The following is a 17503-nucleotide window of genomic DNA, read 5'->3' on the forward strand; positions in this document are numbered from 1 at the left end:
GTTAACTATCATCTTGAAAATATCTGAACAACGTTAATTCTTCTGTAGTGTAGTGTAATAGTGAAACCTAGGAATCGGTTGGCCTAAATGCAAAGATCAGGAAAATCCGTTCTTCGGACAAAAATGAATTAGGAAGGGGGAGTAATCAGATCAGATATAAAGATTGTATAGCAAACAGAATAATTTTTTAATCACTGCCAATGAACAATTTCCAAAGAGACTCATGATCGACAACAAAACATAACAATGAGAATTCGAATAAAAGTATAATAATAGTATTATATACACACTGCTTCATTCACAAAACAAAAACAATAAAAAAGTGTTGAATCTTATAAATAATATTTATTTGGGTCCAAGCATCTCCTCTGGTTTAACCCAATCTTTGAACTGTTGCTCATTCAAATAACCTAACTTGAGAGCAGCTTCTTTCAGAGTTGTTCCTTCTTTGTGTGCTGTCTTAGCAATTTTAGCAGCTTTATCATAACCTATATGAGGATTTAAAGCTGTAACCAGCATCAAGCTTTCGTGAAGCAGTTGTGCAATTCTTTCTTTATTGGCTACGATGCCATTAGCACAGTGTTCAGTGAAAGATTTGGTACTGTCACCCAATAAAGATATAGATCTGAGAACATTTGCAACCATCATCGGTTTGAAAACATTGAGTTCAAAATGTCCATTTGATCCACCAATGGTTGTGGCTACATGGTTGCCCATAACTTGAGCTGCTACCATAGTGATTGCTTCACACTGTGTTGGGTTTACTTTGCCAGGCATGATGGAGCTACCAGGTTCATTTTCTGGCAAGCTGAGTTCACCAAGACCACAACGAGGTCCAGATGCTAAAAACCTACGAATATGAAAAAAAAATTAAATATATTGATTCACAAAACTTTCAGTTGCAATATACCTTAAATCATTGGCAATTTTCATAATTGAGACAGCTACTGTATTTAGAGCACCAGAAACTTCTACTAAAGCATCATGTGCAGCAAGTGCTTCAAATTTATTTGGAGCACTGACAAAAGGAAGACCAGTTTCCTGTGCTATTTGAGAAGCACACTTCTCTGCAAAACCTTTTCTTGTGTTCAAACCTGTTCCAACAGCTGTTCCCCCAATGGCAAGCATATAAAGTCTTGGCAGGGTATCAGCTATCCTATCAATACCAAAGGATAGTTGTTGGACATATCCACTGAATTCTTGACCCAAAGTTAATGGAACAGCATCTTGAGTATGAGTTCTACCAATCTTGATGATGTCCTTGAATTCTTCAGACTTCTTCTGCAATGCATCTCTCAACATTTTAAGACCTGGGAATAAAACCCTGTGTATTTCCATTGCTACAGCAATGTGCATAGCAGTTGGGAAAGTATCGTTACTACTCTGACTTTTGTTGACATGGTCATTTGGATGGACAGGTTCTTTGGAACCCAGCTTTCCCCCAAGAATTTCAATTGCTCTGTTACTAATGACTTCATTGGTGTTCATGTTGGTCTGGGTACCAGAACCAGTTTGCCAAATTACCAAAGGGAAATGGTCTTTGTACAACTTTCCTGATATCACTTCATCTGCAGCTTTAACTATAGCATCTGACACCTTAGGGTCAAGACCATATTCCTTATTGACGATTGCTGCAGCTTTCTTCAGAATTCCCATAGCAACGATAACAGGATACTAGAAACAAGCATTTAGCATCAGTTTCATCAAGTGGTGTATCAAATTGAACAGAAGCACTTACTGGCATTCTTTCGCAATCTCCACCAATTGGGAAGTTGATGGTTGATCTAACCGTTTGAGCTCCATAATATTTTTCATTTGGAACTTTTAATTCACCAAACGTGTCCTTTTCAATTCTATATCCTTCTTTGGCTGAAGAAGCCTATAGATCATTACAACAAGAAAAACATTACAACAGTGATATGGAAACATGTGTAACATTGATGAATTCGTAGGTTTTTTCGCAATGAAGTGTAAGGAAATGTGGTTATAGACATTCTAATATCGTTTAGGTATTGGGTGATGATATAACGTACCATTTGAGCTCGTTGTATTTTCAAGGATATTGTAGAAGCAGCGTACATACACCGTACGCTGCTGGTTAGCCTGCTATAACTAAGGCGTGATAAAGCCATAACTTGTATAAGAAGAGATAATTAAATGATGATAATGACTTGAACCGGTCTTACGTCAGTGGAAGGACGTAGATACCAAACAAAAAAAAGGTCAGTGAAGAACTGTCAACATTCATTCAACATTTCTAATCTGATTGTCAAAGTTTGACAGTTTGGTAAGTTTGGTTCTGGTTATGTGCCAGCATGAGAACGAAATCTTCCACCAAAGAGTTCGCCTGCTTCTACTTTAGATATTTTCTTCAACTTTTCATATTTTGATGAAGATGTTATCATAAATGAATGAAACTAGTAAAAAATAAGGATTGCGTTAATATTCTTCAATCTTCATTATATACCTTACCTCGAGGTTCTCATTATTGTCTTTAATTAGTACTCCCACTAACATTATTCTTTAAGGAATTAGGAGAAATACCCTGATGTTAAGAGAAATTCATTATGATTCTGACACTTACTGAGCTCAAAATAACTTGTCAATATTATTGCTTTCATTTACAAATAGGGAAAAAAAATTTAAGGAAATCCCTCCAGCAAATAACTCAGTTGTATATCATTCTCCTGATAAACTACATCTACTGCGAAAAACGGAATTCTCTCTTATGACAACATATAACAAAAAAATTTCAATCGAATACACCATCCTAAAGGCGCAAACACATTATTAAAACGCGACGCTACCCGATAAAACGTGATGCGTGTTGAGTTGCTATCGGATGGTTGCAACAAAACACTTAATTTCAAATACCTAGCTCTAGGGGAAACCTTATGGTTTTGCATCCTACTCAAAGGACTATGAAGGGTACCCTCCATACAAAGGACGGATAACACCGCAATCTCGAATATTTCAAGATGTGAAACCTGTACCTCAAAAAAAGGTCTTTGACCAGTACACATATTTTAAGAGTAGAGACTTGAGGTCAAGAGGAACTTTTTTTCTTTCCATTTTTTCCGATTCAGTCTAGATAAAAACATAGATCCATTTTAAGTTTTCATAATGAGCCATGGCTAGTCGAATCTATGACTGGTCCATAGACAACCATGTCGTCCGAACACAGAAACTAATAAGTCTATCTATACCATGGACCTATAATACCAACTGGACGTCGAACTTCATATCCGTTAACGAAGAACAATGTGAGGCATTTGGCCGCCATTTGTAGTTTGGGATGAACTATAAAGATATAGAATTATGCGGGACGAACATGCGCAATTCAGTCGAATTTTAAAAGTTATGAAAAACGAATTCTGAAAATCGAAATATTGACCAATCTCAAATGAAGAATATTTCCGATCTGTGTGAAAAATATTGAAAATGTAAATATATGTAAATATAATACCACGCTACCACATCAAAACAGAAACTATCCCAAACTGCAAATGGCGTCTGTTTGCCTCAAAAATTTTGACAGGTTCGCCATCTAGGTTAGTATTATACATCTATGATCTATACATCTGTGGATTTTTTGAACAGAGTTGCATTCAGCCAAAGTACCCATTTTTTCGAATTTCATATTTTTATTTTTCAATATCAAATTACTCGAAAACGGTGCATCATACGAGAAAATATGAAGAATTCTTTTATTTTCCAAAATGATCAAATATCCATTAGTGACCGTCGAACATTCAAGAGATGGGCTCTTTAAATTTCTTAATTCTGAAAATCCGTTGGACTAGAATTGATGAGGAAGAGGAAAAGGAACAACACCAAGCAATGAATTTAAAATACACTGTTCTATTTTATTTATATTCAGTTTATATACAGAAAGTTTCTCAGATAAATATCTAGATAAATGTTTATAATACACAACTGAGACATCGAACTAATTCTAAGTAAATTTACGGACTGATGCATGAACCTATAAATAATATATCAACAAGCTAACTGACGCTTCCTCCCAGTGACAAATAAACACCAGTCCGCATAACAGCCTCTAATAAGAAATTATCAAATTGACAACTGATATGGCGTGTTTCCTACGCACCTAATTGACAGATAGACATAAAATCTACAGCCTGTTCCAATTGCTACAACACAATCGTTCTGAACCTGGCTGTATGCGACGCAGAACCTATTGCCAACCACTCAAAAGTCTCTTCCATAACATATAAAGATATACTTAACCTAAGCTTCGTACCAAGGATGAAAGCATAAAATCACAATCAATTACTTTTTTTGGTTTTTTGCACAATTAACTAATTGCATACATCGAGAGATTATTATTCAAGTGGTGGCAAAGACATAAACCTGCAGAGAGCAAATATGGCATAGATTTCGCAAGAGCATCCACTTTTTCACGATAACCTATGAAGAATTTACGATCTTTTTCAAGAATGGAGTAATCAAGCATGAATATTAATTGTCCTAGTTCAAATGAAATAAGAGATTCGAGTACAATATCCACGTTCGGTCTGCACAGGAATATGCCAAGTTCAAATATGGTTGCGCACAGATTTAACAACATGTATTACCGTAATAAAATCAGGATTGCCAAGTCATTCGTTGTAAACTGAGCAACACAGAATGACTATAACCTATAACTATGCAACAACGTTATAAACCCTCATGCTTTCAAATCAAATTCAGACAAAGCTACTAAAATTAGAGTAGAAAAATGACTAGGGGGACTAAATGTAACTAAATACAGTCAAGTGTTAACTTAATCATTTACAAATAAATTATAAGATCTAATGTCAATTGAAGATATCTTATTGAACGCACGTTTGCTATGTTAAATTCACTAAATATTTCTGAAGCAGATGCTTACACAATGATAAAATATTAAAAATATATATCACCAAATTTTCACTTGTAATTCAAGAAAACCTGGAGAACATGAAGTATACATTCTAAATGAGGTTGAAATGGCATGAGTCACTAATTACAAATGAAAAAATATATGATATCAAACTCATGTATCCCTGATAATTTGGGAAGTAGCTAGTTTTCAATACATCATAGTGATTTGGTACATAGCTATTCAAGCAAATTTTTGCAAAGTAAGCTAGTATCTTCTGATAACAGTACTAAATGTTCGATTAATGATCTTTAACATTATTTATATTTTAATGACATTGTTTCAGAATCAGAGCCGAGAGAAATCAAGTGAATGTTACCAAGTTTCACCAAATACGATCATGAATACTACCAATGATTGGAAAACAGCACATATGTTGAGCATTGTATCCAAAAGTTCGGTTTAAAGTGCAAAATTTTAAATCAGTTCTTTGATTGTTCAGTTAATTCACTCTGAATAAGTATATCATCGAAAAATACATATCAAATTAAAAAGAAATAAATACATTTCACTTTTTTTCAGTAGAAATAAAATACAAAATCAATTTGGTCCTCTAAAAATTTCGTGAATTGATATATTTTCGGAAATGATGGATCACCTAATGAAGTTTAAGTTTTATTATCCTGTCGAATCTCATCAATGTTATACAAAAGCCCAAATCTTGTGCAATATTATCAATCGTTTTTGTTTGTAAATAGAGCCACAACAAATTTGAATTGAGGGAGATTAATTCGCCAAAAATCTTATCACAAACAGATCAGCGTTGGTACCGTGCACGTGTATGAAGCGACCAACGATACATTTAGCTGGAGACGAACGCCCAGCATTCGAGGGTTTTCACAACAAAATCTACAGAAGGCGTCAACGGATCATTACCGTATGTCTTGCACATTTCTGTGCGTCCCAAATATAGGTCCCCGTCCAACCAGAGACCGAATTTTCCATCCCCGGCTCCGATGCTCAAGCTCTCGTTGTTCCCTTTGATGAAATACAAATTTTCACCGGTCCAGTTGTACACTTGGAACTCAGGGCTGAATCGGAAAAGAAGCGACTCGCCGGTGCCGTAAAAATGTTCTGATACTTGAAGTGCGCAAGATGTCAAAGCACCAAATACCTGAAAAATCATACATTGTAGAGAAACGCAAAAAAATAGACTACGTCATAATCAGTAGGTGTCATCTGCCCCGAGGATACTTGCTTGGTCGCAGTGGTTGAGCTACTATGTACGCCTCTGTCTATATCTTGCAGAAAAGAGCTATTTTGTTTCAGGGAATACTCACATTATTGTCAGTGTCCTCGATCACGAGCAAAACAGGCGATTCCAGTTTGTACATCTTCCTATACATAGAATTAAGGCTAAATCCGTGTTGACTAGTGCTAAAAACGAGGGTCCATGCATATCCTTCAGCCCTCGCTGGTAGGTGGCGGCACAGGTTTTCACGATGTTCATACGTCAGAATTTCCGTATTTCCAATAAGGTCAGGCGGCGTCAATTCAACGTCCAACGAAGGAGCCGCAGAGCACAGGAAGGCCTTGCGGTATTCCTCTGACATTGGTAAAACCTGCGGAAGATTACTCATTTTTATTAAATCGAACTGGGGTGAGATTCTTTCGAAGGGTGCTTCTTCGATCAAGACGCTTTCTTTGACAACTGCCCAGTGTCGCTGTTGTGACATGAAATGACATCTGTAGTGACTCTAACTTGTTAGAGTCAACTGCATCTAGTTGCGACATCTGTTAGTCGAATTCAGATCTCATTATGAATTCTATTTCAAACAAAACGTCCATTCTCATTATCTATTATCATAATTTAGGGAATTCTACTGTTGACCCTAGCGTAACATCAGTAATTCCAAATAAAAATTAGATCATAAGCCATAGGTTGGATTCGTAGAAAGAACGCAAATAGCATCAGAGAAATATTTATAGGTTTGAAATACCGTCAAGAAAATTCAACTACGCTACTGATAGGACAGTAAAATGAAAAAAAATCACCTTAGCATATCGAATGAGAGCACTTTCTATCGCATGACAATCTATATATACCTACAACGTTTAAATAGAAACGGAGTATTACTGGTACCACTCTACCAATCTCACCTCAGTGATTTGTTGACTTTCAATTTTGTCATGATTGCTAGTGTCCTCACTTTCCTCGAAGTCAAAGCCGCAGCACAATATTATTTTAAAAATAAACTTTTTCGATTCGATAGCAAACGCCTGAACAGGCACGTCCGTAATCATTTTGTTATTAAATCGACGTAAAGATGTATACTGATTCTCGAAACGACAAGATAAACAAATCCGTGTACCTATGAATTTTCCTCTTTTGAAATTTCCGAAAGATTGAGCAACTTTAACTCATAAGGAACCGCATGAAAAGGCCCCAGACATTTCTAGCTTATATGCCGATTTCTAATTACCTTTGCCCGGCTCATTCCCTGATAACGAGTGGAAATATCATTAATTTTTGCATTAAATTTTCACAAGCGTTTCATTCGTTCGGTCATAAAACAAAAGATATCGAATTTTAATGGATATTCCTAGTTGAGTTGGTATAAACAGTAAAAACGCTTTTATAATTCGAATTGATCGAAAATTCGATTGTGACGTGGTTATTGCGCGTACTTTAATCAAAATTAAATCGAAGAAATAAAAAAAAAATTAAGAACTTCACGCAGGTGAAACATTCCAAGTCGATATAATATAGAACAGAATAAATAAAATAGCTATGCATTCCACAAAAAAAAATTGGTTGTAATCGATTCGGAACTATAGGAAGACTTAATTTGAAAACTTCCATTTCTAACATTTCTTCCGCTCAAAAGCAATTTTCAACCATTATATCCAATCACAGCCGTTGAGCCGTAACCTAATTTGATAAAGTTATCGAAAACAACTGTGGAAAAGTACGTCTTAGCATATTAATATTGATGTAACCCGCATGAGATCTAAGCAACAGAATTATGACTACACCGGTGCATTTATTACCATTTATTGATATTTACCTAGGTATTTCCATTGTTTCGTTAGTTTAAATGAAGCGCAATACAGTTCTATTTTTCATACCCAAATAATTGGTGCATGATGAATCAGAATAAACTTATGGTGATTAGGAAATCTTCCTTTAAAACAAATTGGGGAATCGGCATGATTCACAAAACTCTATAGAGAAACCACGCTTGCACTCTGCTCGAAAACTATAATTTTCTACTATCACTGATGCTGGGAGAGTAAATTCATATGTTTCAAGAGAAATAAATGACCACCATGGAATTGATTGGTTTTGAGGAGTAAATTCCTCCAATATTAAAAGAGTAGAAGTTGAAATATATCAAGGAAACATTTCTTATTATTGCCAGATTCATTGAGGAGATATATGAAATATGTATGTAGTAAGCACAAAATAATCACTTTATTGAATTGATTCAAAATGCTGCCGAGCTATCGAGGAGGTATGTATGAAAAATTCATAAAACGCTTCAACGTCCACAGAAAGATTCAAGCAATCATATTCTAGCACAATACAGGGTTATAGGATGAAATGGACAAAGTTATAATACCTTCAAAATGAAAAGGACCATATATATTCATGATAATTTCGCTTGCAATTATAATGACACTAAAGGAAGTTTAAAGTGACTTTAAATTTGATTATGAAACTGGACATTCGCATGTACAGATTCAAAATGACGAGCTCCATTGAAATCTGCGAAAATAAACAGGGTTACCCATTTGAATCAAAAAAGTTGGAGGGATTTCACCAGTGAAAGCGTTAGTAGGTACAGTAGTTAGAAAAATTAAGCAGTAGTCATTGTACTCGCTTGCAAAGTATAGAATAGACAAAAAAAGGCATCTATATATCTATATCAACTCACACATACAAATTTTAACCCTTTTCTGAGAAATAATCCGAGACAAAAGTCTAACATTGTCTAACATTCGGAGAAGGAAGTGTTGCAGCTTCAGAACCTTCCAGAAAAAGACGATACCTCGTTGTACGGAATCAAAACATCCGTTATAAATAGTCGAGAAACATAAACACACACCGAACATCCCAACATGACATCCTACTCACCATCACGAAATTCTCAAACTCCCGTGGGGGTACCGAATGGAAAAACACACGAATTCTTCGATGTTCGATCGTACAGAACCACCCGCAGGTACGTCTATCATAACTTTACCGTTCGGGAATCTCGCTCGCGATAAAAGCGCGATACGTTACCGACTCCGGTAACATTAAAATATATAATTGCCGCCTTCTATTCGTGCAGCTCCTAAGAATAGAGAGAATGCCGCATGCACGGATGCTCCTCGCCCTGGTTAGAATGTACGGCGAACCGGTCGACTAAACGGATTGTAATTTGAGCGTGTGCGTTTTATGTACAAGGTGTATGAACGTGAACTAAGCTGGAAGCTTCGCGACAGCTGTCGGTGTCATCATTTGAGACGCCACCAAGGTGAATTCGACGGTGTACTACGATTTGACGGTTTTCCAATTGATTCCTAAAGAACTAAAGGTCGAAAGACGTACAGCTAGAAACGACGGCGCTTTTGAGGCTACCGGCTTGCGAAGGATTTCATTTATCCCACACTTGCACGCTTTCACAAAGCTCCATTCAGTTATTAGCAATCAGAATATCATTCTCGCATTGAGCTTCGAAATATAATACATACAAGGTAGTTCAGAATAATGCACTTTGATTTCTAGAGCATATAGCCATATTATTATTATTGTAATGTAATAATCATCACTTCAAATATCTATTTATCACTCCCAGAATATGTATTCACACCGGACATTTTCTTCGTCGAAAAACCCAAATTACCTATTCCATCAGCCAATTAAGCTTCCATATATCTGGTCAGGTAATTGAGGGAGCTATATTTCAAACCGCGTCCTTCAAAATGCCATGTAAAAAACAGTCCCCAATTGCAATCAGCCCTTTTTTTGCTACCAAAACTATTTTACGACGATCCAGTGTTGGTAATCGCCGTCAGATTTTATAACCACTTCAAGAACCGTAAAAGTGGATAAATGAGGAGCGGACCTTGATTCCAATGTAGGAGATAAAGTAAGCGATAAATTATACAGCGAGGATAGGAAGTCAAGGAATTGCTCTTCGATGATATAAAAGAAGATACATCGATTTTTCCTTATTCGTGAATTAATTCACAGGAAGACGAGTCGACTCAAGGATTCTGAATGACAAAAAACGGATAACGAACGGAATGTCGGTGCTGTATATCGGAAATTAACAGGACGATAAATAAATTCAGGACAGAATTATGTGCGTGTTTTCAGCGGGAGGATTGAAGATAACAAAATCAAATTAAATGGCATGAACAACAAATAGAACTGGTTATGGCAATCTACAGGGATAATTCAACTTTTTTTTCATGAACAGAGGTTATTTATAACCTCCTGTCATGGAATTCAGCTAAATGTTGAATTCTTCAATTATTTGAATACTTAATTCAAGTATTTGAACCTACACCGGCTGTTTCTTTAACACAAAGAGCTGATAGCAAACAGAATGTCCAAGATATTTATGGAAAATTAATAAATAAACCTACGGCATGACTCAAGTACCCACTTGAATTCAAATATGCTAATAGACCATCTTCAAGATGTGAGTAAAGGTAATAAAACCAAATTAAATGGCATGAACAAGAACATGGAACTGCATATATTAGGGCAATCTTGAAATGTGTTGACAGGGATAAATGGGATAATTTGAGTTTTTTTTTTACTGAAGAGGTTATAAATGTTATATGTCCAACTGCCCAAGAATTCATTATAATTCTACAATATATCACGATAATTATTGTCAAACCGCAAACATCGGAACAGTTGATAGCCGTAGAGCAACAACATTTTTATAGCTATTATAAATTGAAGAGTAAGGATTCTGAATGTCAAATAGAGCTGATAACGAACAGTAGATTATGTCCGAGGGGTATTTATGGGAAATTACGAGGATGATAAATGAAATTAGACGGATTTCAAGTAACCCCTCGAATAGAATTATGTCCATCTTAGATGGAGGAGCAGTGAAGGTTGTAAAACCAAATTTAATAGCCTGAACAAGAACATGCAACTATTTATGCCAATCTCCAAATGTGTTGACATGGTTGATTCAAGTATTTTTTATTCCTGAAGGGATTATAAATCTCCAACTCTGTATAAATGTTCAAAGAAGCCACAATATATGATGATTTAATCATTGTAGAACAGCAAACATTTCAATCGAAACACTAGTAGTCGTAAAGAACCCAACTTTTTTATGTAACTTGGATAATAGCTGTCACGTTTAATTAAAAGATAAGAGGGGCACTGAAAATACTCACATTATACATGATTTATGTTATGCTGGTGAAAAGTGCTCTGTTCATACATTCACTTTCACCTCAATCTTCCAATGACATATTTGTGGAAAATGACTATACTTCGGTCGTACTCTACATACACTACTTCATTAGAGCATACTGTTCGTGTCTAGATGTCCGAAAAATAATCAAAAATATTGAACGAGTTGAGAAATAACCACTTAATTAGGGCTATATCCAAAGAATTTTTTCAACCAGCTGAACCGACATCGCATTTGTTATAACAAGTGGCGCCTTGATGAAGGTTTTGATCGCCAAAATTCAGCGTTACCCACATTATAGAGTGAATTGAACCCAAATAATGATCGGGTCCGGTTTTCTCGTAACACCCATGGCGAAAATGTAAGTTCAGTAGACGAAGGAATCGACAAAATTGAAGGTCAAACTCCTGAGAGAAGTGAGTGGTGGAATTCCTTTCGATATGCAGGCGTTTCTCTTCATTACACAAGATCAAATGAATAAAAAACATATAAAATACGACAGACAGGGGTCAGGCGTTTTTCATTTTCGTTCCAGGGTAGATATCCATCTATGTAATCATTCAATTAATGCTAATCTAAAACTAACATCGAACATTTATTACGACATTCTTGGTAAAGCCACTACATTGTGTTGTTTGGAGTTGGAATTGAGTTTGAGGTTGAGCTTCTATACTCCAGACGAGGTAATTATTATCCCCTTGAAAATATTCACACGACTGATCTACCAAACACGTCCAAACATGTGAGTTTCCTCTCATGAAAAGAACCAGCGATTAAAGCTAATTTTTCGAGATTGTTCCTGCCAAATATTATCACATATAATGAAAAAAACAGAAGCATCTATAAGTGCACCGTTCCCATGACAATTTGAAGAAAAACCAGTACTTAACGTCGACTTTTCTCGAAGAGAACAATTATATAATTGCATCTGCCTCAGATTCAAATTATACATGACGCTAAATGATACGCTTAGAAAATTGATGTTATGCTCGTTTACTTGGCACTACTAGGCACGAACTGAAGCATTGGCGTACCAATCAAAAATGAAAACGAACAAAAAAAATCTCGAAAATACTTTAGCGGGTCACTTGATATGTGACTTAGGGACAACCTGTATTATGGTAGTTATATGTTTATTTCAATGAATTTTATTGAAAATCCTCCTGAGGTAATCGAAAATGTAAAAATTAATCCATGTTTCTGAGTTATAATAACGTGGGTGTCTTGTCAGACTAGTTGGTTAACTACGAGTTAACTTCTACTCATACTTTTTTATAACAATCGGTGACGTAGACAGAGTAGACAGAGATTATTTGAAATTCATCGTTTGTCATTCCGTGTGAACATCTGGAGAATAGAGGCTCAACTAATGAGGTATTTCTCGGAGTCTGAATTTAGATATTTGTTTGTGGCGTGTGGTGCATTTGAAATCACCTCATCACTGTAGTCCGCCGACAAGGTTTGCGTCTTGATAATGCTGTAGATCTTAACGTAGGGCGCCTTGATCAGCTGCATTCAAATAATCACAATTTATCATTATTAACGCGAGCCCAGCACACCATCAAAATAAAATGGAATCTTATCGTCGATGTTCATAAATGCTCATTGTTTTCCCTTTTTTTTCATTCGAATTTGAAAGGTGGAGTTTAATTTAAACCTAAATCGTTTCATCATAGTTCATTACCGAGATTTTTTAAAGGTTTTTTCACAATCTTTTCAAATTGTCCATGTAATCCTATTGAAACTATACCAAAAATGGGACTGCTTCAAATCTGTGAAGGAAAAGCAATAAATGTAAGGCACACAAGCATTACGAGGAAAGATTGCTCGGCAGATTCATCATGACGTAAGATTCATTTCAACTTCCTGGCACCAGCAGTAATTGCAAATTGTGATGATTATTTTTATTCTAATTATTTCGCTTATTGTTACTGCTGCATCTGTGCCAAATGAAATCATTCTTGTTAGTACTGGATCCAACAAGACGAGGTCTTTTCAGAATCTGAAGTTGAAAGTTTTATTTGGTTTTTGAAGTTTGAGCCGGAGAAAAAGAAGCAAGCCAAACAAACATTTAATTTTTTCCCATGATCGAAAACGATCTATTTTGATCGGAAAACAATGAACATTTTGGATATAACCCGGATATACAAAACACCACCTTGAAAAAATAAAACAACTCACCTCCCAACTGTCTTTCGTCAATTCTGATATATCACCATCCTGACTGTTGTGTCTACTATTCGAAGGTGTCGGATCATCGCTCCAGAGTTCTGTGTCCATTTCGACCAAGCAGTACCCCCTTTCTTTGATCTGGACAGAAAAAGATCAAATTACAACCACATCGAGAAGCCACGGTGAAGAATAATAATTTATACATAAAAAAAATTACGCGTTCAATCACATTTTCAAATTTTCTTCAATTAAAAACCTCAGGTAAAAGAAAAACTCGTTCTATGATCGAGGATTTATTTTTATTTGCATTTAGTAAACGTCCAAAATCTTACTTTTTTTTAAAGCTTTCTGGATCATTTTTTTGGCTCCTCGAGTTATATGCACTTCTCAAATATTTTAAATGATTTTGAAACCCAACCAAAAAAAATTTATTGGCTGATGTTCACAGAATTTCATGTGCATACTCTCCAATTCATCTCAAATTTCTACATTTCATATTCAAATACCAAATATTCAACAGCAACAAAAACCTAACCTAAACGTCTGACAGATGGATATCAATACCTAAATCCGTCAAACTACGCAGTATTTTCGTTATCCACGATTTTTCACAGCGGCACATTCACAGGGTATCGTGAAGCCAAGATTATAGGTTGTAGACAAATGTTCGTCAACAATTTTCAACCGGCTTCTTGAAATTCAAAATACAAGACTTACTACAATAGATCACTCACCCTGTATAGAGCTGAATTGAAAAAGTGTTCAAGAACCGTCTAAAATCTACACTACATTCACGATATCCACTATATGAACTTAAATGCAATCCAATTCACGTTCATATTATGAACAATAATAGTTGTTATTGTTGCGATTGTCACAATCCCGCACCTCTGGATTCGTACTGACTGAGTGGCTCAATTATGTAAGCAGGAAGCAAGACGTAATTGGGGCCCCTGTGACGACAACTTGAAACAACAATACACAACCGAAACTGACCGGTTCGGTTCGACTTTAAGCAAAGTTGCATGCCTTAATTGAAATAACGCGAAATGCGATAGACGAATTAACGAGAAAAAAAACAAAGTGCTATGCTCGTTAATGTTATCATTATCCAATTCGCGAATGGCCCACACAAGGAACATTTCATTGACGAGGTCAAGGAGATTGGCGAGAGGGTAGAACCAGAATTCTTACAGAATCAAGATTACTGGCTATAAAACACACTATAAATCACTGTGCTCGTATTTGCCTATACTGGTTCTAAAAAACCCTGTAAATCTCGAACAAAATCTTACTCTAAGGGAGTATTTCACAAAACTTTGACGAGTTAAAGGCCCCATTTTGATACTCCACATCTTAAAAGGAGTGATCTCATGTTGTTTCACGCAATATCAACTGACAAGGCTGTGAAGAGATGCATATAGTATTCAATAAAGATCTACTTTCACGTTTGTATCAGTTATCAGTCATATTCACTCGAAAAAGTTTATATTGGATAGTGTAGCAAGAATGTTATTCTCCATTTTCAATTAAGGACAATTAAGAAAGGATAAACAGGAGACTACCGCCAACATAAACTTCAATATAGACGCCATAACGTTTTGAAATTCAAATGATCGAGCTTAATGGCTTCGTTTGATGGCGATGTGACATCAACCGGTGATTACTGTTCACTTTAAACGTCGTTTGAATCGAAAAAACATACGTTACAGAATATTTCATGCGTTATTCACATCATTTTTCACTCTTATCGTGAATTAAAAAAACGTATACATGAATGAATCAGTTTGAGTAATGAACCGTCGTGGTGGTTTTTTAAAATTTATATTACAAAATGAAGTCTTATTTTGTTGATGGCTAGAAGTGTGTAGAGGAGTGTACTTAGCAGTTTACACATATCATTACTTTTTTTCGAAAAATATTCCCTTCTTGTTTTGAAACTACTACTTCGTTAAAAAAACTGCTCTACATTTTCTGATGCAGGGCCTGTTAGGATAGCTCAGATTGTTATGACCCGAAGAAAAATTGACGCCTTCTTCCGAAGTGTTAATACTCTAAATAAACCTTCAGAGGGAATGCAATTAGCGTCCTATTGAAATCGTCGATTTCGGAAAAAAAAGGAAAAAAAATTAAAAAAAAAAATAAAAAAAAATAAAAAAAAAATAAAAAAAATATAAAAATTTTAAAGTCATGAGACAACTCACTTGTTCTTCATTGAGTTCTCCGTATATGTCAGGAACCCATGCCTGTATGAATTTGTACAGCTCGTCTGCCCTATTCTTTGGTACACTGAACCAATACTCCGGCCTCATCTTCTTCTTGCCGTATGACATGAGTGGCGTAGACTTGGAGATTGGCTTGAACATCGGCTTTCCCATCCGCAATCGAAGATAGAGAGGAGGATCTTCCGATGGTCTAGCGGGTCGTGGTATCAGTTCTGCAAAAACGTGCGAAAAAAAGGTAAAATGCAATAGTCAGTAGGCAATGAGCAAGGATTCTGCTTCATTTTTCAGAAAAAGATAATTTTTAGGTTCACAAATCAATTCTATTCGTGTCTAACTCACTTTAACTGAAAACAAATTATATGATTTTCACAAAAATGAGTTGCTATCACAATAGCATCTTCAGGTTCCAACATACTTGTTTGATTTTTGCTTTTTTTAAACATGCAAAATTTATATTGTTTTAGAAGTTGTCGTAAATTGAATTCGTTAGAACATGATTATACTTCTCTTCAATCTTGAGACCTATTTATAGTTGTCATCGAATAAAAATTCAATTTTCGACAACCCAAATCAACTCCTTCGAAAGGTGAATCGTTTGCGATCGGGAAAAAATGGGATGTTTTCTTTTGTGGTAAAATCTGTAAGGTGCTACAAAACAGCCACATGCAAAACCTACCAATTGAATCTAGCCCAAAACGTGGTGAATGGACTGCAGCGATTGAAAAATGAACATGATGTTAATCTGTTGTTAGAAATGGTAATTCTTATGATGTAAACATGAACAAAAGATGGATTTTTCTATATATTCTGCAACTATTTCGTCAGACTACAACGATTTTAACGGCATCTAGGAGAAACTCTAAAGATCTACTTCTATTTCCTACTAATCAGCCAATTGCAGTGCAGAGTGTTTATTTTTGGGTGTTGATTATGTTATGTGGTGAATTTTAATGCTATATATTTTTTTTTCGAAGATGAAATACAGTTATTTTTCGATTGAAGCAACATAATTCGTTTACCGATGTGTCATCAATTTTTCCGGTGTATTGCATCACTTCGTATTCATTAGTTTGACTGAGATCATAGTTACATAAAAATAAATTACTTGGTTTATCAGTTTTCAAGGATTCAACCTCAAATAATAAATTTTCTTAAGAACCTGGATTCGATTTATCCCATCGTTTCTATAATTGGAATCTCGGAATATAACACAACGAGAAAACCATATCAAGATAACACCGAATGAAGGAACGAAGGTATTCAACCATCCTATAAATATATTAATGTGTTTTTTATGTACCTCATTAATTGAACACGTCAGTTTTTTATTAATGATTCCGATAATTACGTTGACATTATTGTTGTGTGATAATTAATCAAGACGGTTCATTATTAAAAAGGAGAAACCGGATAGTTAATTGAGAACTATAAAAATCATTGAGGTCTTGTTTAACCATCTGAATTTGATGCTCTGATTATTCAAACCCAAGGCTCTTAAACCGGCTTGGACATCTTTCTGTACTTAATTCCTCTTGAAAACCCAGCATTTGGTGTTAGAATGCTTATTATACAATAAATAAGTTTGAAATGAAAAATATTGGTCACTACTTACTATCGAATGAAACGAAGAGCTCTGGCATGTCATCCACTGACACCATGGATCGGTAATCCAGCTTTGGTGGAGGTACTTTGGATTTGGATGTTTCTGTCGGTTGTCTCATGAATGTGCCAACCGAAGAACGTCTGGAATCAAAGGTGAAACTTTAGAACGTCACATAGAATCGACTCTCAAGAAGATAAAACGAGAG

At 35.5% G+C, this 17503-nt stretch overlaps 2 protein-coding genes across 13 annotated transcripts in view; both read right to left on the reverse strand.

Moving 5' to 3' along the window:
• Positions 1–168: 168 nt before the first annotated feature.
• On the reverse strand, positions 169–2258 carry LOC123310791 (fumarate hydratase, mitochondrial-like). Its single transcript, XM_044894451.1, has 4 exons — positions 2034–2258; positions 1739–1879; positions 911–1674; positions 169–850 (listed from the first exon to the last, which is right to left on the reverse strand). The coding sequence occupies exons 1-4, from the start codon at positions 2130–2132 to the stop codon at positions 346–348; spliced, it is 1509 nt and encodes a 502-aa protein (XP_044750386.1). The 5' UTR covers positions 2133–2258; the 3' UTR covers positions 169–345.
• A 1587-nt stretch (positions 2259–3845) lies between these two features.
• LOC123310787 (TLD domain-containing protein 2) overlaps positions 3846–17503 on the reverse strand; it is a 98057-nt gene continuing 84399 nt past the window's right edge. For 9 of the 12 annotated variants that reach the window (XM_044894438.1, XM_044894440.1, XM_044894441.1 and 6 more), the window contains 5 exons: positions 17308–17438; positions 15675–15907; positions 13480–13608; positions 6205–6486; positions 3846–6038 (listed from right to left, as the gene is read on the reverse strand). In XM_044894438.1, the coding sequence (XP_044750373.1) occupies positions 5727–6038; positions 6205–6486; positions 13480–13608; positions 15675–15907; positions 17308–17438 (1087 nt within the window). In that variant the 3' untranslated portion in view covers positions 3846–5726. Of the gene's footprint in view, positions 6039–6204; positions 6487–7024; positions 7508–12732; positions 12829–13479; positions 13609–14204; positions 14224–15674; positions 15908–17307; positions 17439–17503 lie in introns of those variants that run through there. The other 3 variants (XM_044894445.1, XM_044894446.1, XM_044894444.1) reach the window with 3 other exon arrangements.

This window comes from Coccinella septempunctata, chromosome 4, assembly GCF_907165205.1.
Source record: "Coccinella septempunctata chromosome 4, icCocSept1.1, whole genome shotgun sequence".
Classification (NCBI taxonomy): Eukaryota; Metazoa; Arthropoda; class Insecta; order Coleoptera; family Coccinellidae; genus Coccinella; species Coccinella septempunctata.

Excerpts from the sequence above, each read along its gene's own strand:
- LOC123310791 (XM_044894451.1), bottom strand. The coding sequence starts at position 2,132 with ATGGCTTTATCACGCCTTAGTTATAGCAGGCTAACCAGCAGCGTACGG. Across the intron at positions 1,880-2,033 it reads AAATACAACGAGCTCAAATG|GCTTCTTCAGCCAAAGAAGG; the intron begins GTACGTTATATC and ends AATGATCTATAG. Across the intron at positions 1,675-1,738 it reads GAGATTGCGAAAGAATGCCA|TATCCTGTTATCGTTGCTAT; the intron begins GTAAGTGCTTCT and ends GCTTGTTTCTAG.